At 39.2% G+C, this 20907-nt stretch overlaps 1 protein-coding gene across 2 annotated transcripts in view; it reads right to left on the bottom strand.

Annotated features, from left to right (window-relative positions):
• Nucleotides 1-20633, bottom strand: part of LOC136686513 (collagen alpha-1(XI) chain-like) — a 41296-nt gene extending 20663 nt beyond the window's left edge. For both annotated transcript variants that reach the window (XM_066660338.1, XM_066660339.1), the window contains exons 1-24: nucleotides 20512-20633; nucleotides 18645-18767; nucleotides 15827-15934; nucleotides 15132-15266; nucleotides 14913-14966; nucleotides 14075-14116; nucleotides 13870-13932; nucleotides 13614-13688; nucleotides 12499-12582; nucleotides 12114-12170; nucleotides 10302-10355; nucleotides 10053-10106; nucleotides 9897-9950; nucleotides 9413-9466; nucleotides 6036-6089; nucleotides 5893-5937; nucleotides 5630-5683; nucleotides 5504-5548; nucleotides 5291-5344; nucleotides 3979-4023; nucleotides 3820-3873; nucleotides 3512-3556; nucleotides 635-688; nucleotides 259-303 (exon numbers count right to left, since the gene is read on the bottom strand). In XM_066660338.1, the coding sequence (XP_066516435.1) occupies nucleotides 259-303; nucleotides 635-688; nucleotides 3512-3556; nucleotides 3820-3873; nucleotides 3979-4023; nucleotides 5291-5344; nucleotides 5504-5548; nucleotides 5630-5683; nucleotides 5893-5937; nucleotides 6036-6089; nucleotides 9413-9466; nucleotides 9897-9950; nucleotides 10053-10106; nucleotides 10302-10355; nucleotides 12114-12170; nucleotides 12499-12582; nucleotides 13614-13688; nucleotides 13870-13932; nucleotides 14075-14116; nucleotides 14913-14966; nucleotides 15132-15266; nucleotides 15827-15934; nucleotides 18645-18767; nucleotides 20512-20625 (1566 nt within the window). In that variant the 5' untranslated portion in view covers nucleotides 20626-20633. The remainder of the gene's footprint in view (nucleotides 1-258; nucleotides 304-634; nucleotides 689-3511; nucleotides 3557-3819; nucleotides 3874-3978; nucleotides 4024-5290; nucleotides 5345-5503; nucleotides 5549-5629; nucleotides 5684-5892; nucleotides 5938-6035; nucleotides 6090-9412; nucleotides 9467-9896; nucleotides 9951-10052; nucleotides 10107-10301; nucleotides 10356-12113; nucleotides 12171-12498; nucleotides 12583-13613; nucleotides 13689-13869; nucleotides 13933-14074; nucleotides 14117-14912; nucleotides 14967-15131; nucleotides 15267-15826; nucleotides 15935-18644; nucleotides 18768-20511) is intronic.
• Nucleotides 20634-20907: the final 274 nt, after the last annotated feature.

Raw genomic sequence — 20907 nt, 5'->3', positions numbered from 1 at the left:
TGGGCATCTAAAAACCAAACAAACTGACGTCTAGACACTAGAGGTGGGCGGATCAATCCAAATATCGATAATACCGATACCAACGCTGGTATTGGGATTGATCAATACTCGTGTAAAAAGATTGATACTTAAGCTTTTTTTCTCTCCTGCTAAAGTCTGTGTGACTCAGCACAGAGCAGCGCGCACCCCCGTTATTGCTTCGTCATGTTTTGCGAAGACTAGAGGTATCGGTAAAAGTGTCTTTTATGATTAACTCACCTTCTCTCCTTTACTGCCTTTCAGCCCCCTCAGACCATCAGCACCCTGCAGAACAGAGAGAGAGAGAGAGAGAGAGAGAGAGAGAGAGAGAGAAGCACAGCATCCAGTGTATGTTAATGTACAGAGACTTTGTTATATATTAATATAAAATAAGAGAATGCAGAGCAAAAGGCAGACTTTCAGAACAACAAAGTGCTCCTGTGTAGTCAGTGGAGCTGAGAGAATGGAAAATGAGAGTCAAAATAAGGAGGTAGATTTAATCTTATCTCTGATTGTAGTTCACACTGTGTTTACATAAATGGCATCATGATTTCCATGCATTTATCAGAGACATTATGAACCACACAGAGATAAACAGATCTCTAAGAGATATTACCTTCACTCCTCTGGCTCCTGGATATCCGACTGGTCCCTGTACTCCTGCCAATCCCTGCGGCAAGACACAAAACACTTCTATCCAATCTACCTCTGAAACTGACAGCCATAAATGACTGAATCGTCAAATTGTTTAAAATAGTTACATAACTAACATTAAACTTGGGCAAAAACTGCTTGTGTGGATTATAATTAAATTACTACACTCAAATATCCACTTTAAGGGTTTGATACCACCTTATGGCACCACATCTTGTCTAATACCACCTTAGAACAAAACATCTTCTTTAATATTAACTACAAAATACAATTTCTGTTTCATACCAACATAAAACAAAATATATTTTTAATACCACACTTAAAATAGGGTTTCCCCTTTGATATCATCTTAACACCCCATATCTCATTTAATACGAATTTGAAACATATTACTTAATACCACATTAAAACACAATAGACTTCATACCACCTTAAAAGACAATATATTCTGTAATATTAACTACAAAATACCATTTCTTTTTTCTACCAACATAAACCACAATATTTTTAATACCACCTTAAAGCGCAATTTCCTGTTTGATTCCACATTAAAACAATATATCAAATTTGATACCACCTTAACATCCTATATCTCATTTAGTACGAATGAGACATAATTCCACATTTTGACTCCACATTAAAATATATCCTATTTACAATATAATACCTATTTAAAACGCTACCTATCTTCTTTAATATTAACTACAATATACAATTTCTGTTTTATACCAACATAAAGGAAAATTCTGTTTGATATGATCTTCAAACACAATATCCTTTTAACACCATCTTAAAACACAATATCCTAATTCTAATTGAATTTTATTGTCCACCTTAAAAAGTCCAGTAGTTACATGAAGGCTGTGTCTGAAACAGAAGGCAGCATCCTTTGAGCCTTGTTGGCCCTGTGGTTGGCCCTAGAAGGCAGGTCATTGACTTGTACCTGCTACTGCTAACACACAGGATTATGGGAAATATAAACCAGCAAAGGATATAGCTTCACTGTCTCCATCAGACATACAGAGGAATCCAGCAGGTGGCGTCTAATACTAACACTCGACTCAGACAGGACTTCAGTCCTCCTTCCGAGGCAGTGCTCTGAAGAGGCAAGGTCACGACTTTCTGGATCTGTGTTTTTCTGTTTTCACATGTTCTGTGATTTTGCTGACCATGTGCCTTATGGTACTTTTCCACTACTTGACTCGACTCATCTGTTCTGCTTCTCCACCAGGTAAATCTGGTCCTGGTTCTGGAAGCGTTCTGGAAGTGTTTAGTCGCTGTTCTCTCGTGGTTCAGAGAGCGAGCCGAGTAGGGACTAAACCGTGGCGTGTACACCTTGCAGAGCGCTGACTGTCCAGAGAGAGTTGTCACTCTACGTCACACAACGAAGACGTCCAGCACCAAGTCTCCATCTGTAAAATCTCCAGCTGCAGCAGATATCACATTTGGGGGGTCTGTGGGAGTGGAAAATTCCAGTAGAGTCCAGTAGAGTTCACTAGAGTAGTAGAGCTCAGTAGAGTTCATCAGTGTTCAGTAGTGTCCAGTAGAGTCCAGTAGAGTTCATCAGTGTTCAGTAGAGTTCATCAGTGTTCAGTAGAGTTCATCAGCGTTCAGTAGAGTTCATCAGCGTTCAGTAGTGTCCAGTAGAGTCCACTAGAGTTCAGTAGAGTCCAGCTGAGTTCAGTAGAGTCCAGCTGTATTCAATAGAGTCCAGTAGACTCCACCAGGGTCCAACAGAATTAACTAGAGTTCAACAGTGTTCAGCTGAGTCGAGTAGAGATCACTGGAGTCCAGAATAGCTCAGTAGAGTTCACTAGATTCCAGCAGAGATCAGTAGAGTTCACTGGATTTAAGTAGAGTTCAGCAGTGTTCACTAGAGTCCAGTAGAATCCAGTTGAGCCCAGTAGAGCTCAGCAGAGTCTAGTAAGGTCCAGCAGAGTTTAGTAGAGGCCATTAGATTTCAGCAGAGTTCAGTAGAGTCCACTAGAGTCCAGTTGAGCCCAATAGAGATCAGTAGAGTTCACTAGAGTCCAGTAGAGTTCAGCAGTGTTCAGTAGAGTCCAGTAGAGTTCAGCAGTGTTCAGTAGAGTCCAGTAGAATCCAGCAGTGTTCAGTAGAGTCCGCTAGAGTTCAGCAGTGTTCAGTAGAGTCCAGTAGAATCCAGCAATGTTTAGTAGAGTCCAGCAGTGTTCAGTAGAGACCAGTAGATGCCAGTAGAGTCCAGCAGTTTTCAGTAGAGACCAATAGAGTTCAGTAGAATCCAGCAGTGCTCAGAAGAGTCCACTAGAGTCCAGTAGTGTTCAGTAGAGTCCAGCAGAGTTCAGCAGTGTACAATAGAGTCCAGTAGAGCCCAATAGAATTCAGTAGAGTCCAGTAGGGTCCAGCAGAGTTCATTAGAGTCTAGTAAATTCCAGCAGTGTTCAGTAAAGACCATTAGGGTTCAGTAGAGTTCATTAGAGTTCAGTAGAGTCCAGCAGTGTTCAGTAGAGACCATTAGAGTTCAGTAGATTCCAGCAGTGTTCACTAGAGTCCAGCAGTGTTCAATAGATTTTAACAGTGTTCAGTAGAGTCCACTAGAATCCAGTCAAGTCCAGCAGAGTCCATTAGAGTTCAGTAGAGTTCAACAGTGTTCAGTAGAGTCCAGTCGAGTCCAGCAGTGTTCAGTAGAGCAGAGTTCTTAAGGTGGAGGGTGGAATGGAAAATGCTGAAGTTTGGTCATTGAAGGTGGAACAGACTATTACAAAGGTTTTTTTATTTACTAGTGCTTCACTGCTCCAAACTTCTGCTTCAGAATAAACAACAGCACAGTTCAACCCCGGTTTCAGATCAGAACACTCACCGGTAGGCCTTTCTCTCCGGGGGGTCCTTCTCTCCCTGGGTGGCCCTGTGAAAATTGACATGTTTTGCATGTTACTATGGCAGCCATATATTTCAAGGCCCTTTTATCAGAAACACACCTTCTATTTCAAGTTACTGCCCACTTTACAGGAAACATTTTACAATCATAAAAGTAAAAAGAGGTGTCAGCATGAATACATTATGAAAACAGATGTGGAAAATGCAAAAAAAAAAAAACCTATATAATGTCCTCTGAAACAATGGAGACAAGATTGTGTGTGAATGTGTGTGTGTGTGTGTGTATCTTACCGGGGGTCCATCGGTTCCGGGTAATCCCCTCATTCCTTTCTTTCCAAGAGGCCCCTGTAAAATAATGTAAAGAATGCTTTTTTCTTTTGTTCCTTTTTTTTTTCTTAAAGTGTTACTATTTTGGAGATACAGTTTTATTCGGAGTGCAACAAAATGTACCTTTTCTCCTGGTAATCCGATCTGACCCTGGGGACCTGGAAAACCCTTAAAATCAACAGAAGAACTGTTCAGAAATATTCAGTAACCGTATATGTACATAAATGAACGAGATCAGTACGCCCCTTGCTGTTTGTGTTCAGAATTTACATATCAACGTGCTGAATTTGTGCTGCATTGATGACGTACTGATATTCATATATACCTGATACTATTTCAGTAATTACAATAATAACTGGGCAGTGAACTAGAGAATCAGTAGTTAAAGGTGTGAAGTAATAAAAACCATGTATGTACTTATGCAGTAAATTCTATAAAAATAGTATGATTCCAAAAGGAGCCTGTTTTAATTTTTAAAAATAAAATAAACAGTTTTTTCAAACTTTAACAGGTACTCACATACAAATATTAGCATATGGTGTTTTGAGATAAAATATACCAGTGAATGTCTAATATGTACTATTAATTATATCTATTTATTTCTGTAGTAAGATTCTGTGTAAAATTAATGTTACATTACCATAAAAAGTAATATACAAGTAAATTAAATGTTTGCATGCACATTTTGGATACTGTCAGCTGCTGGTTAGTCTATTTAAACAGTCCAGTGTGATTATGTTCTTATACCTGGTCTAAAACAATGGAAGTGACTTAAGCATATTTTCATAGGCTAATTTCAAGCTTACAGATTTAGAGATTTCAACATATCTATTATTTATTCTTATCGCTATCATCTGTGTTCATCAGTGATGGGATACTTTCAAGGAAAAGACACCAAAAATCAATTTCATTCATTTGGTTTGTGTACCAGTTGGGGTTATACATTTTACAGTTATTTTCCCCTATGGTTGATTATATATCATCTCTGGGTATTGATGTAAAAGAGTTTCAGGCAATGAAGAAAGCAATAGCTAGTCACTCGTCTCAAAATTTGTATTCGTTCTGATTCAGTAAAACAGTAAACCTGCAGAAAGCTTATGACAGGGATGTGAGTTGGGTTTATTGCAGTCTACATCCATAAAATAGCAACGTGTTTCCTTTGCTCAGATGAGCCTCTCTTGCTTACTCCCCGTAACTCTGTTTACACTGTATGGTCACTTTGGTGTTCAGTGCTGGTTGCAGGTGAAAGAGGAACTGAGAAGAGAGCTGTCATGCATGTCTTGGGCAGTTCTCTCAGTGTTTATATGAACTCCTCCACAATGGCAACAACAGCAATGTTGATAATACAAAAGCAGATTCAAAATATGTTCAACTCAACCAACAGTGTGTATCAGTTATGTGTAAATGTTTTTTTTTGTGTGTGTGTGTTATTTACCAGAAATCCAGGGTTGCCCTGTTGACCTGAAGCTCCAGGCTCCCCTGGTGGTCCCTGTAAGTACAGGAAGTGTTTTTTATCACACATGATCACTCACTGGGATACAACTTTACAAACACAACACACCTGATCGATTGAATTACACACATTCCTATAATAATGGTTATAGTACATTGCGTTAAATTTGTACAAATTATGAAGAATTACACACACCGGGTTTCCTTTTGCACCCTGAACTCCGTCAACACCTCGAACACCCTGAGAAACACACACATATTTAATATTTGCATGTTAAAGCAACAATAGAAAATTAAACAGCTGTGTGTGTGTGTTACCCACAGTCAGTCCTGTGGGTCCAGGAAGTCCTCTTGGCCCAGTCAGCCCCTGCAAACCCTGCAGTAAGCAAGAGTAAACACATCAACAAACAAAATATTTAACACTAAAACATTTACAAAATTTCACCTGACAATAAATTTACTGCTGGCCTTTTTTCTACAAAAATCTATATAATCTATGATAATCTACCAGTCTGATATACAGAAGTTGTTTAAATACATTTTAATTTCTATTACTGTATTGTCATGAACAGATTAGACACTCACCGGTTCTCCTGGCTGTCCTCTTGGTCCTGGCTGACCATCTGAACCCTGAGAAAGAACAATGCATTATTATGTGATCACCTGATAATGTGATCTCATGGTCAAATATCATGTATATGTTTATACACATAACAAAAAGCTTTTACTTTTTCTCCCATAATTCCTGGTGGACCAATAGGACCTCGCCGTCCCTGCTCTCCCTGAAAACACAATAAAACAACATCATATTACCGTAAACACATACATCTTCATCTGATAACAGAACATTAAACTCAGCTGCCACTTTAATCTCGGGATGCCATTACCATTATAGCCATTATATATGCCATTATATCTACTGCTACCATTACAGTCATAATCTACTGCTACTGTTACAGTCATAATCTACTGTTTCAATTAAAATCTTCTGCTGCCATTACAGACATAATCTATTGCTGCCAATACAATCTAGTTATGCCGATACAATCATAATCTACGGCTGACATTACAATAATAAAGTACTGCTGCCATTACAATCATAATCTTCTGTTGCCATCACAATCATGATCTGTGATCAAAATCATAATCACATGCTGCCATCACAGTCATAATGTACTGCTGCCATTACAGTCATAATCTACTGCTACCATTATAATCTACTGCTGCCATTACAATCTACTGTTGTCAATACAGTCATAATCTACTGTTGCCATTACAGTCATAATCTACTGCTGCCATTAAAATCATAATCTTCTGCTGCCATTAAAGTCATAATCTTCTGCTGCCATTACAAATACTGCTGCCATTACAATCTTAATATACTGCTGCCATTACAATCATAATCTACTGCTGGCATTACTGCATAATCTACTGTTGCTATTACAGTCATAATATACTGCTGCCATTTGAATCTACAGGGTGTGCCATTTATATGGATACACCTTAATAAAATGGGAATGGTTGGTGATATTAACTTCCTGTTTGTGGCCTATTAGTATATGGGAGGGGGGAAACTTTTCAAGATGGGTGGTGACCATAGTGGCCATTTTGAAGTCGGCAATTTTGGATCCAACTTTTGTTTTTTCAATGGGAAGAGGATCTGACACATCAAACTTATTGGGAATTTCACAAGAAAAACAATTGGTTTTAACATAACTTTATTATTTCATTATTTACAAGTTTTTAACCACTTATAAAATGTGTTCAAAGTGCTGCCCAATGTGTTGGATTGTCAATTCAACCCTCTTCTCCCACTCTTCACACACTGATAGCAACACTGCAGGAGAAATGCTAGCACAGGCTCCCAATATCCGTAGTTTTAGGTGCTGCACATCTTGATGGTATGGTGTGGTATATGGGGTACAAAGATAGTGGGGCCATTCTTCATCAATGGAAACCTCAAGGCCACTGGATATGCAAAATCTCTACATGATGAGTGTTTTCCTCTTTATGCACTGAAGCTGACACATTCCCTGAGTTTTTCCAGCAAGATGGTGCACCACCACATTATGGGTGTCAGGTCAGAGCATTCCTAGATGAACAGTTTCCTGGAAAGTGGATTGGTCATCGTGGGCCAGTTGAATGGCCCCAAGGTCTCCCGATCTGACCCCCTTAGACTTTTATCTTTGGGGTCATCTGAAGGCAATTGTCTATGCTGTGAATATACGAGATGTGCAGCACCTGAAATTATGGATACTGGAAGCCTGTGCTAGCATTTCTCCTTTGCTAACATTTCTCCTGCGGTGCTATCAGTGTGTGAAGATTGGGAGAAGAGGGTTGCATTGACCATCCAACACAATGGGCAGCACTTTGAAGGCATTTTATAATTGGTCAGAAACTTGTAAATAACTCATGAAAGAATACAGTTATGTTAAAACCAAGTACACCATTGTTTTTCTCGTGAAATTCCCAATAAGTTTGATGTTACACATGACCCTCTTCCAATTGAAAAAACAAAAGATGGATCCAAAATGGCCACTAAGGTCATCACCCATCTTGAAAAGTTTCCCCCTCTCATATACTAATGTGCCACAAACAGGAAGCTAATATCACCAACCATTCCCATTTTATTAAGGTGTGTCCATATAAATGACCCACCATGTACTGCTACCATTGCAATCATAATGTACTGCTGCCATTACATCTACTGCTCCCATTACAATAATAATCTACTGTAAACTGTAAAATCTACTGCCTTTACAATCTATTGCTACCATTATAATATACTGCTGTCATTGCAGTCATAGTCAGTTGCGTCCAATAAAATCATAATCTACTGTAATCTGCCATTACACTCTACTACTGACATTACAATTTACTGCTGCCATTACAATCTACTGCTGCCATTATAATCTACTACTGCCATTACTATAATAATCTACTACTGCCATTACTATCATCATCTACTACTATTATTACAGTAATACTCTACTGATGCCATTACAGTCATAATCTACTACTGCCATTACTATAATAATCTACTACTGCCATTACTATCATAATCTACTGCTGCCATTACAGTCATAATCTACTACTGTCATTACTATCATAATCTACTGCTGTCATTAAATCATAATCTACTACTGCCATTACAATCATAATCTACTACTGCCATTACAATTGTAATCTACTGCTGCCATTATTATCATAATCTACTGCTGTCATTAAATCATAATCTACTACTGCCATTACAATCATAATCTACTACTGCCATTACAATTGTAATCTACTACTGCCATTAATATCATAATCTACTGCTGCCATTACAGTCATAATCTACTACTGCCATTACTATCATAATCTCTGCAGCCATTACTATCATAATCTTCTGCTGCCATTACTATCATAATCTACTGCTGCCATTACAGTCATAATCTACTACTGCCATTGCTATCATAATCTATTGCTGCCATTACTATCATAATCTACTACTGCCATTACAATCATAATCTACTACTGCCATTACTATCATAATCTACTGCTGTCATTAAATCATAATCTACTACTGTCATTACTATCATAATCTACTGCTGCCATTACAGTCATAATCTACTACTGTCATTACTATCATAATCTACTGCTGTCATTAAATCATAATCTACTACTGCCATTACAATCATAATCTACTACTGCCATTACAATTGTAATGTACTACTGCCATTACTATCATAATCTACTGCTGCCATTACTATCATAATCTGCTACTGCCATTACTATCATTATCTACTACTATCATCACTATCATAATCTACTGCTGTCATTATTATCATAATCTACTGTAATCTGCCATTACACTCTATTGCTGCCATTACTATCATAATCTACTGTAATCTGCCATTACACTCTATTGCTGTCATTAATCATAATGTACTGTAATCTGCCTTTACAATATACTACTGCCATTACAATGTACTGCTTATATTACAATCATAATCTACTGCGGTCATTACAATCAACTGCTGCCATTATAATCTACTACTGCCATTACAATCATAATTTCTTACTACCATTTCAGTTATTATTCTCTCGCTGTAGTTTCTCTTACTCTGTGGCCTTTGTTTCCGGGAAGACCAGGTAATCCATCAAACCCTCGGTCACCCTGAGAAAGAGAGATAGAGAGAGGTCGATAGAGAGAGAGCGAGAGAGAGAGGAAGAGAGAGAGAGAGAGATGTGAAAATATGTTTAAGTACATCGGAAAGTTTTGGTAATTTCCATAAAAATCAGTTAGAGCAAAGCAATGAGGTCACCTCAGAGGTTCAGATTTAAAGGTAAACTGACATTTCAAAATTTCTCCATAATTATAATTAAACAGTGGGGGACAGTGGACAGTGGAGGTGAATGGAAGCACACATCCTCCTCTAAAAGCCCCTCAAAGAAAGTGAGGACAGTAGATGGTGGGGGACAGTGGACAGTGCAGGTGAATGGAACCTCATTTCCTCCTCTAAAAGCCCCTCACAGAAAGTGAAAAATTCTGAAAAGTGGGTAGGGTTCCCCGTGAGAGTTTGACAGGCTGATAATCAGTGATATACTTTAGCTCCCGTTTCTCCAGGTTCCCCTCGACCTCCATCTGAACCATCGCGTCCCTGAATAAACAAACACAACACAAACACATTCACACAATCAATATGTGCACATTATCAATCACTATTGATTTATTTATTGATCATCTCCATATGTTCCCTCACTCTTTTCCCAGGTTTTCCATTGGGTCCTGGAATACCAAGCACACCTCGAGGACCCTGAGAGAAAGAGAGAGAGAGAGAGAGAGAGAGAGAGAGAGAGAGAGAGAAGAAATAACCAAGAAAGAGAAAGAGAGTGAAACAGTGAGACAGAGAATGAAAAGAAAGAGACAGATGTATAAATATATAATATGTTACAACAGGAAGAGAACTGTATTGATATAATGTGAAGTAGCTGTACACAACGCCCCCTACCGGAGGTCCAGGGAGACCATAGTCCCCTTTCAGTCCCGGTGGTCCTGAAAGACCCTGAGAAAAAAAGAAGAGTTTAAACACAAACATTAAAACCAAAACAATTCTCTTTTCTTAATTAAAGGAGCAATCAGTCATTTCACTGACACCTGCTGGTCTGAATGAATTAGAAAAAACATATTTTAAACATGGCATCCTCCATGTGGGCGACCTGCTCTGTGGAGCGGAGCTGAGCTGAGCTATTTTTTGTGGGATCTGAGGTTTTAAGCTGTGTTCAGAATCTCTCCCTGATTCAGAAACAGTGCACATATTTCAGTTCACAAGAGCCTTAAGCTGAAAAGTCAAAAACGGGACAAAAAACTTGTAAACTGATGAAAGTATATCCAGCACATATTTATGGAGCAGTGGTGTCTAAAAGGCACAGGGTTGTTCTGTGATTGTTCCCTAGTGAAATCACTGCGTAGCACACACTGCGTTTTGAACTGTGAACAAGTGAAAGAGTGAACTACTCTGAACATAGTGTTATTACACTGAGTCATCTAACTCAAATGAATCATGATTCATAATCATCTGGATCACCTGACTCCCCCTCCACATTCGTTACTCAGTTCTATAAGGACTTTCTGGTTTGAATCATGTATAAGTTAAAAGTAATAAAAAAATAAAAATTATATTAAACACATAAAATAGTTATAATGGACACAACCTTGATTTGTTTGATGCTGTCCAGGCATCAATCAAATGTAAAACAACAGAGATAACATTTTAGATAACATTTATATGATTTTTGATACATTTTTAAACATTTTCTTTTACCATTCTTTTATTTTGATTATTATTTTTATTATTATTTCTTTATACAATTTTAGTTATTGCTTCCTGTTTTACTGCTGTTTGTCTTAGGTTTTTATGTTCACTCTTATTTATTCATTTATGTTTTTTATTCTTATTAAAAGATTCTATATTTATATCTTATTTATTTATTATTTATTTTGCTTTTAATTCATTTAATGATCATCTTTTATGATTTATTTTACTTGTTTACTTTGTTTACATTATTTCTTTTACATTTTTAAAATGTTAAAGTGATTATTAAAATGTTTTTCTTTTTTTTCAGTCCCATTTTTGTAAGAATGTAAATGAGGATTTCCTCAGTGTACTTCCGGGTGAAATTAAAGGCTGATTAATTGATTGAAGTCTTTCCGTTTGAAAAAACAAGCTGATGAATTAAGAATGTTTTAATGATAAATAATACTTTTAGCAACAACCTCTAAAATTTATTTAAAATGTCTCCAGCTCAGAGAACACATGAACCAAATGGAAATACAGATTCTGGATATGGACGTTGAAAGGTTATCTGTAAACCAAACATTGTTTAGTGGATTTGTAAACTCCCGATGAGCAGTGTACCCACAGTCTGACTGATTTCTTCTCTGATGAGCAGTACAGGGGTCAGACAATAGGGGGCAGCACTGAACTGTGTTACAGCGGATTGGGCAGTGTATTTTAGGTCCTGAGCCTATAGAAGCCCATTTCTGTTACTAAGCATCAGTTGGTTGAAAAAAATTACCTGTTTACTCTAATCCAGTTATCAACCGTGTGACATACTGTCACAGTAATGACCTATTACTAAGTTGTTTATTGACTCATTGTTACAAAATTATGACATTTTTACTCCAGACTTCACCCATAGTGCCTCACACTCTGATGCACATACTTCCTCTGAGTCATGTGACACCAACCACTGTTTCTTTTCAAACTGCTGCTAATAAAACGCCACTGGACCTTTAGTGAGGATTATAACTGGACACTCACCAGTGGTCCTGGACGTCCAATCAGTCCTAATGGTCCTGGAGGCCCTTTCAGAGCGAGCTGTGACACACGCAAACACACACACACACACGCGCACACACACACACACACACACACGCGCACACACACACACACACACGCGCACACACACACACACACACACACGTTACACTCTCACATCAGATTTGTTACACTTTTAAACAGTAGGTCAGATTTTTTTCCTCCTGGGGATGCTCCTAGTGTAATTCATTTTTACAACACTATTTTAATCAATGCGGGGGGGGGTTAGTATTAGTATAACACTAATAACACTTTGCGTAAATATTTTCAGTGAAATCTTCTGCAAAGTGCTTAGTAAACAGATCTGATTTTGGAGAAGGGGTCTTGCCTTGGCGTGCTGAAGAATGGCCTGAGCCTGAGCCTCTTGAGCTGAAACGATCGGCACCTTCCGACCATCTCCACCAGACTGGAACTGAGAGAGACAGAAAGAGACAGTGCTTTTTAATATAATTGATGTTTTTAGGTTTAAAGCATCATTTATTCCTTTTTGGTCCATTTCTTTTTCTTCTTTCCTTGGTTTATAACTGTATCAGTCTTGTCTGGTGAAGAATATCCTAGGTGGAGTCTAGTATCAGGACTGGCGCCCCCTCCAGGGTGTATTCCTGCCTTGTGCCCAATGATTCCAGGTAGTCTCTGGACAAACCGTGACCCTGAACTGGATAAGGAGTTACAGATAATGAATGAATGATTGCCAATAACTGTCAGGTTTTTACGCCACCGCTGACTGACTCTGCTCAGGGTGAGTGGTGAAGTGCCCCAGAGGCATCCAATTCGAGAACCCTGATTGGCCAAATTTATGTGGCTACATGTGTTTTTTCTCTCAGAAAGAGTTGTAGATTGGCTGTTCTCCTGTCGCCTGGGATCTTGCACTCTACAGCAGAGCAGTCAATGAAAACACTGCCCTGTAGGAACAGAAATTAAAAGAGTTCCCTCTTTCCAATATATTTTAATATATATTAACAGTATATATTTATAAAATATTTATTTGTAAGATACTCAATCAGTAACTCCTCGAACAAGTAACAAGTAGTTGCTGATTATACAAATAATGTTTCGTTCATGAAGGAACAAAGTTAATTCCACCAGGGAATGCAGTGCCTGGGAATGGTGTGTACAGTCTTTCTGAGAGAGTCCCCACGTGTTTCACTCACTCTAAGTGAACACTGTGCTGAATTTGAGTAGAACACAGCCCACACATTATGTGACAGGATTTATACATTTTAACTCTGTAATTCAGCCAGTTATGCTCAGGACTGTTTGGGAACCTCAGCACTAGATCAAGATTATTTTAGAGGTTTGTTACAGGACCTTCTTCCTGGGCTTAACGACCGGGTTTATAATGCCTGCCTCCTAATGGTGAGCATAATATACTACACAATGTACAGAAAAAATACTGCATTGCTACTCTCACTCTCTCTTTCATACACACACACACACACACACCGGTAACATCAGCAGATTCCCTGGGGGTCCTGGTATTCCATCAGCCCCTGCAAGCCCTGGACGACCAGCAGGACCCTGAGAGAGAGAGAGAGAGAGAGAGAGAGAGAGAGAGAGAGAAAGAGAGTGAGAGAAAGAGAGAAAGAACAAGAGGGAAGGCATGATAAAATGTGGCATGTATGTTATGTGGCACTCTTCAAGCTTCTCAGAGATAACAACGTTTATTAATGTGTGTGTGTGTTTGTTTGGGTGTGAGTACCAGATCGCCTGGATCTCCTCTTGGTCCTGGGGGTCCCATTTCACCAGGCTCTCCAGGAGAACCCTAAAAAAATTCAAACAAATCACACACATTTTTACCAGTCTCTCTCCCTCCCTCACAAACACACACACACACACACACACACACACACACACACATACACATACACACACACATGCTGAGACTTGTGTGTAGGTGGTGTTACCTCAGGGCCTGGGAGTCCGTGGGGTCCTTCAATCAGAGTCCCCTTTGTAACACATCAAACAAAACATTTTCTTATTTAAAAAAACACATTAACATTTGTTATTTCTCATTTCTTTAATTTTAAGTATTTTAACTGAATGTGTTTTTATTGTTTCTCCAACAACTTCTCCATTTTGATGCCACCTTAAAAACTCCAACTTAAAAACTACCTACTCCACACACAGAAAGAAAAGATTCTGTTACTACACTTACATCTTTATGGTTTCATAACGACAGAAAGTTAAATTATAACCAACACTTATGACGTTCACATTACAACACAAATTTACAAACTTATTAGCAACCATTTGGGATATCCTAGCAACAACCTGGAAAGCCACAGCAACCACCAGGTGTAATATAGTCACATAGAATGCCCTAAGCAACCACAGCAACTGATAAGCAACCACATAAAATGCCGTAGCAAAAACCCTAAGTCCCTTACCAACCAACTGGAACAACACTGGAACCAACTGGAGCACCACACCTGACACCTAACAACAACATAGTGTTACCATAGCAACTCCAAACCACAAAAAACATATAGCAAATTCTTTATACACCTTAGTAACCACCAGGGATACCATAGCAACTCCAGTACCATAACAAATATATAGCAGCATACTAGCAACACCACAGCTAACACCTAGCAACCATCAGGGATACCACAGCAACTCAGGTACAATTACAATCATAGAGCAGCCTCCTAGCAACTACCTGGAATAATAAAAATATGTATGAGTGTGAACGCTTCCTGTAGGTTCCCTGAATTTCAAAACTGAACATGATAGTGATCTCACCGGTCCTAAAATGGCAGGTTCTCCTTTTTGACCCTTCTCTGGTCCTGCAGGACCCTGGAAACACAAATAATACAAGAAAGTGAGAGGACAGAAAATGTCCAAATGTCTCCTGGAGAGAGAGAGAGAGAGAGAGAGAGAGAGAGAGAGAGAGAGAGAGAGAGAGAGAGAGAGAGAGAGAGAGAGAGAGAGAGAGAGAGAGAGAGAGAGAGAGAGAGATACCTGTCCATTCCAGAAGTCTTCTCCAGTTCTGGTGGCTGGTCCATAGCGGTCATCATAACCCTCATACTCTTCATATTCTTCATATTCCTTTACAATATACTCCGTCCCATTACCCATCTCATCATACTCTACTAACTGACACACACACACACAAGATAAAGAAACAAAATACACTGTAATCACACAGTATTCCACTTAGAATCAGGCTTTTCCTCCAGTGATTCTCCTTCTGTTATGAAACATCTATTTGACTGACATCTAGTGGCTTGGCTGTATCTGGGAATCCAATATAATTCTATTTTAAACATGTCCGCCTCCATATGCATGGCCCACGCTCTGGAGGATAAATTGATCATTTTCAGTGAAAATATAAGGATAATAAACTTCCCTCTTATTGTTTGCTATTGTTTGGGGACAGAGCCCTGCCTTTGCTCTTATCTGATTACCTTTATGTTTTTAAAACACAAGATCATTACTGAACACTGTCAGAATTGTGACTGACCACTGCGTTCAGCTCCACGGTGACATTTTCTTCATGCTTCTACACACTGCAGTAAGTGCTTTCTCTGAAACAAGTGAGGCCTCACCACTGGAGGAGAACATATACACCCAGAGGGTGAGGACAATGGGATCCGCTAGAACTCCCGGCCTTGGACTGGGTCCACACACACACACACACACACACACACACACACCTCATAGTCGGTGAGGTTGGACCCAGCTGTAACTGTGGATACGGAGAGGTCACTGTAGAAGTCATCGTCGTAGTCCTGCACCACAGGTTTTCTGGCTACTTTCTGCACCTGTGAACAGCACACGTTGTCAAGGCAACAACAAGCATCACAGCAACACACACCATGATAACACACACCATAGCAACACACACCATGGTAACAAAAGCTAATGCAAAACATATATTAAATCAACACAAACCATGGAAACACACGTCATAGTAACCCATACCATGGCAACACAAACCATGAAAACACACACACCACAGCAACACACCATGCAAACACCAAGCACAGAAACACATTACATTACACATCAGACACTGAAACTACAACTTTCACGCAGCCTCGACTTTAACTCAAACCTAATAATGTGATCAGAGATTTACACTCCGCTGAGAACCTGCAGGAACATGCCACGCTTTTACAGCTCTCACATGACATCACCTCACACACACACACACACACACACACTGCTGATCCAGCTGTACACGGCTCAGAGCCAGAGACATGCAGCTATAAATCATACATACAATCACACTGCTGGAGCTACCACACACACACACACACAGAAACACATATTCATACACTGTTTTGGCTGCTGCTCTCAGACAACATGTTTAACACCAGAGTCAGAGCCAAAAACACAGTACCACTATCAATGAAGAGAGAGAGAGAGAGAGAGAGAGAGAGAGAGAGAGAGAGAGAACCGAGGGAGAGAGAGAGAGATAATAATATTATATAAAGCTGTTATTAGTATATCATAATAATATAATATAATAATAAGTTCAATTTATATAGTGCCTTTCACAGACCCAATGAGGCTCTACAGAGTGTTAGGGGAAAGTAAAATAAAATAAAATAAGAAAAATTAACAAGGATAAAGAGAAGAGAAGAGAAGAGAAGAGGAATGTTTTAAGCAGAGCTCTGAAGGAAGATAGAAGAACAGAGACGGAGAGATTGAGGCAGTGTTCCAGAGACTGGGAGCAGTTGCAGTAAAGGATCTGAGGCCCATAGCTGAGTGTCTGAGGGACAGTAAGAAGTCCAGTGTTGGTCGGTTTAAGTGTGTGAGAGGGACGGTAAAGGACAATCAGATCAGAAATTAAACCCAAGCCAAGCCATGTAAAGCTTTAAAGGTTAAAAGAAAAATGTTATATTCTATCAGAGAAATGACAGAGAGCCAGTGCGGTTGTGGGAGGACAGGTGTGAAGTGTGCTTGGTAGACATAAGAACTGCAGCTGCAGAGTTTTGGATGAACTGGAGACGGTTAGTTAAATATGACCGGAAGGCCATAGAAAAAGGGAGTTACAGTAATCAGTAGAGAGAAAAAAAGGCATTGATCATCATCGATAATCGTGCAATGTTACACAAATGGAAAAATGCAGTTTTAGTGACAGACTTGATATGAGACTCTAAGGTGAGTGTGGAATCAACAAGGTTTTAATAACCTGGACCGGCTTCATCAGTGTCAACAGAGAAATGAGAAACATGAGAAGGTGGTGATTTGGCTCCAACTAGCAGAACTTCTTTTTTATCAGCACTGAGTCTTAGAGAGTTAGTGTGCAGCCAGAGTTTTAAAATGACAATACAGGAACTCACGCCTGGGCAGAGGCAGTGGGAGAAGCCGTGCTGATATAGATCTGACTATCATCAGCATAGCAGTGAAAATTAGAACCATGATTACGGATAATTTTACCAAGTGGGATAACGTATATAATGAAGAGGAGAGGCCCAAGAACAGATCCCTGGGGTACACCCTGATCAATAGATGATTTATGAGATCCTAATGCAATGTAATATTGTCTGTTCGTGAGATAAGACCGAAAACAGTTAAGGGCTAGGCCAGCAATGCAAACAGAGGATAGTCTGGAAATGAGGATGTCATGATGATAGATCTAGAAGAACCAGGACATTAAGAAATCCAGCATCTGTTGATTGAAGCAGACTTCATTACAGACTTATAAAATGGCGGTCTCAGTGCTGTGCACGGTGCAAAATCCAGATTGTAAAGGCTCATATAGATTGTTGCTTGACAGAAAGTCTTGTAGCTGAGTGGCTACAACTCTTTCCATCACTTTGGCCAAGAAGGGGAGGTTAGAGATCGGTCTGTAATTGGCCAGTTAGGACGGATCTAACCCAGGTCTCTTTAATATAGGCGTGACAGCAGCTACCACAGGTTGATTAAATGTGAAAACAGGTACAGAAATAATGGAAACAGCAGATTTAAGAATAGAAGTAGGAGCAAGATCAAGTTGAGATGAGCAGGACAATGATCCAGACAAAATATGACAGACTGTGGAAGGATTAAAAGAGGTTAAGAAAGACAGATATCAGATGTTGGAGAAACAGCGGCCTATGAGAGATAGGACTGAGTTCTCAAGGGGAAGTGCTTGTAAATGTTATTAATTTTGTCCTGAAAATATTTCAGAAAGATTTGACACTGCACAGAGGAATAAGAGATGGTGGGAGAGAGGTTGAAGAAGTTTATTTATGGTGTTGAAGAGAGTTTTGGACTTATGTCTGCCAGTATTGATAAGATTTGAATAGAAAAGAGAACAAGCAGTGTTTAGAGCCTCCTTATAAATGGAAAAAAAAATATACCGGAGAGAAGAGGCAGCAACAGACGCACACTTCGTGCTCTCGCCCAGCATACATTTACACTGTAAGGCACATTGTACCTTTGGTGGCAATAATGTAGCTGTACAGTATAAGCAGTATATGTAAATTTAATGAGTTAATCTGAAAGTGGAGGTGTATGCAGATGAGTGTGGGTGGGGTTTACCTCCTCAGGGTCCAGTATTAGGCTGCTGTATAGGAGGGCGGAGTCACAGTCAGGAATGTAGTTCACACAGTATTCAGCCGCAGCAGCTGGGTCTGGAGAAATCAATAACTGCTGGATCTCTCCCTGTAACACACACAAACAAACACACACACACACACACACACACGCACACATATATATTAAATATTGCTGTCGAGTTAAAAACCAAATCTCCATGTTTGTGCGTTTAGTTTACGTAATGCAAATTTCATGATGAATGACCAATAGAAACACTCCAATGCAAACTTTTATGTAAAATTATAGAATCAGTTTTTAATTTTCTAACTTTGAATGTTTGTTTGCTCTAATGTTGTTCTAATGGCCTCTGTGAACTCTCATTTATATATTTTCTAATCTTTTTGTGCTCTTTGTATTGCTGTGTCTGTTTCTTCTTTGATGTTTGTTAACATTGTCAGTGCTTTTTGTTCCTGAAATGTGCTTTTAAAAATAAAATGCATGATCATTATTACTATTATTATTATTATTATTATATGTAAATTATGTGGTGCTGCTCTAACATGTACATTTCCCTCAGAGATTAATAAAGTGATCTATCTATCTATAAAGTGTAAATGATATTATGTATATTGTGAGTGACTGACAGAAGGAACCGGAAGTGTGTGTGTTTCAGGTCTTTATTTAATCCACACAGCGTGAGCTTCAGGTTCACCTGTCACATCCTGGCACTTTCTTGTTTGTTTTCCCCTTCCATGTGGCTCTTTCTGTCTATCATTGTTCATATCTCCACCCTAGCTCCACCTTTGTTCCGCCTCTTTGTCATTTTCCTTCCTTATCTGTGTCAGGTGTCTCTTGTTAGTTCGTGTATTTAAGTCCTCTTCCCTCACTTCCTGTGATCGGTCATTTGTGTTGTTGTTTTGCTCTGTTCTGTTAAAGTCGTGCCGTAGTCTTTCCTACTCGTTTATATTGTTATTATTATTGTAGTGTGCGTTTCTCTAGCCCGTTTCTCGTTTCTCGTTCGGTTTCTTGCCTGTTTCATGCCCCAGTCCTGTAATGTTGTTTCGTGCTCTTTCCTATGTTTCTAAGTAATGCTATTTCGTGTTTCTCGTCAAGTTCGTTTTGTTGTGTTATCTCTTTAATAAATTAACTGTGTTGTAGCGAGTGTGTCCGCCTCCGTAAGTCCACCCATCACGTCCCCGTGACATCACCACAATGGAACCTGGGCTAATATTATTATAACAATCTTAATGGGAGTTCAGTTAAAATGTATAAATAATACACTGCAATTTTGTATTAACACAATTTTTTTTTCTCAGATTATTTGCCTAGAAATGTGTTTTGATTAATATTAATTATATTCATAAATATAATTGATCAGATCTTTATTTATATCACAATATTCACACTGTGCTGATAATAAAACTAGAACCCTTTTAATCATTAATCAGAATCAAAATGGGTTAAGTACATTTGAAACTCTTATATGAAACATTTAAAATCATTTTTTAAATGGTAACCGAACATCTTGCACTTCTGCTGATGTCCAGCAGGGGCACCACATGCACTGCTCAAATGGTATCATGGATGTTTTCCCTAAAAGCAGTGAAAGTTCCTCGTTTCAGCGCCAGAGCACAAGTCCAAACATGAGGCCTGGTCAATCAGACATTCCTTACACTTTCACATCCACACACACCCACACAGATACACATAAACTCAAATACACACTACACACACTCACACACTAACATGTGCTTTTTTGGGGAAATAGTTCGGAAGTCAGGTGTACTGAGACATTCAGAGAGCTAGGGCCCTGATCATCTCAGTAAAGAATATTAAGAGGTCAGGCCTGAGGCAAAGTTACTCCACTCACCTCAAACACTTCCTCGTCCAGGAGGCGTGTCCCAAACACAGTCACGCCTTCAGTGCTGACCTTGGGGTCGTCCCCTCGGTGGAGGTCGAGGGTTGTGACCTTCTGACAGTCCATGTAGAGAGTGACGGTCTTCCCTTTCACACTGTACGCCAGCCTGTGCCACCTGGAGTCACGCACATCTCATTATCAAGACACAACGTCTAATTATGCTTTGTTTTACGGTTCTTTAAGCACTAGATTTTACCTGGGAACTGGGAGATGCAAATAACACAGTACAAGTTTGAGTAACACCAAACAGCACTGAAAACAAGACCACAGACCAAGCTGGACGTGCACCGGCGTTTTAAAGAGTTTTCCGGGCGTTTTAGCATTTTTCCATTCACAGTCCATTATACT

The sequence above is a fragment of the Hoplias malabaricus genome, chromosome 2, assembly GCF_029633855.1.
Source record: "Hoplias malabaricus isolate fHopMal1 chromosome 2, fHopMal1.hap1, whole genome shotgun sequence".
NCBI classification, from domain to species: domain Eukaryota; kingdom Metazoa; phylum Chordata; class Actinopteri; order Characiformes; family Erythrinidae; genus Hoplias; species Hoplias malabaricus.
This window is presented reverse-complemented; position numbering and strand designations above follow the sequence as displayed.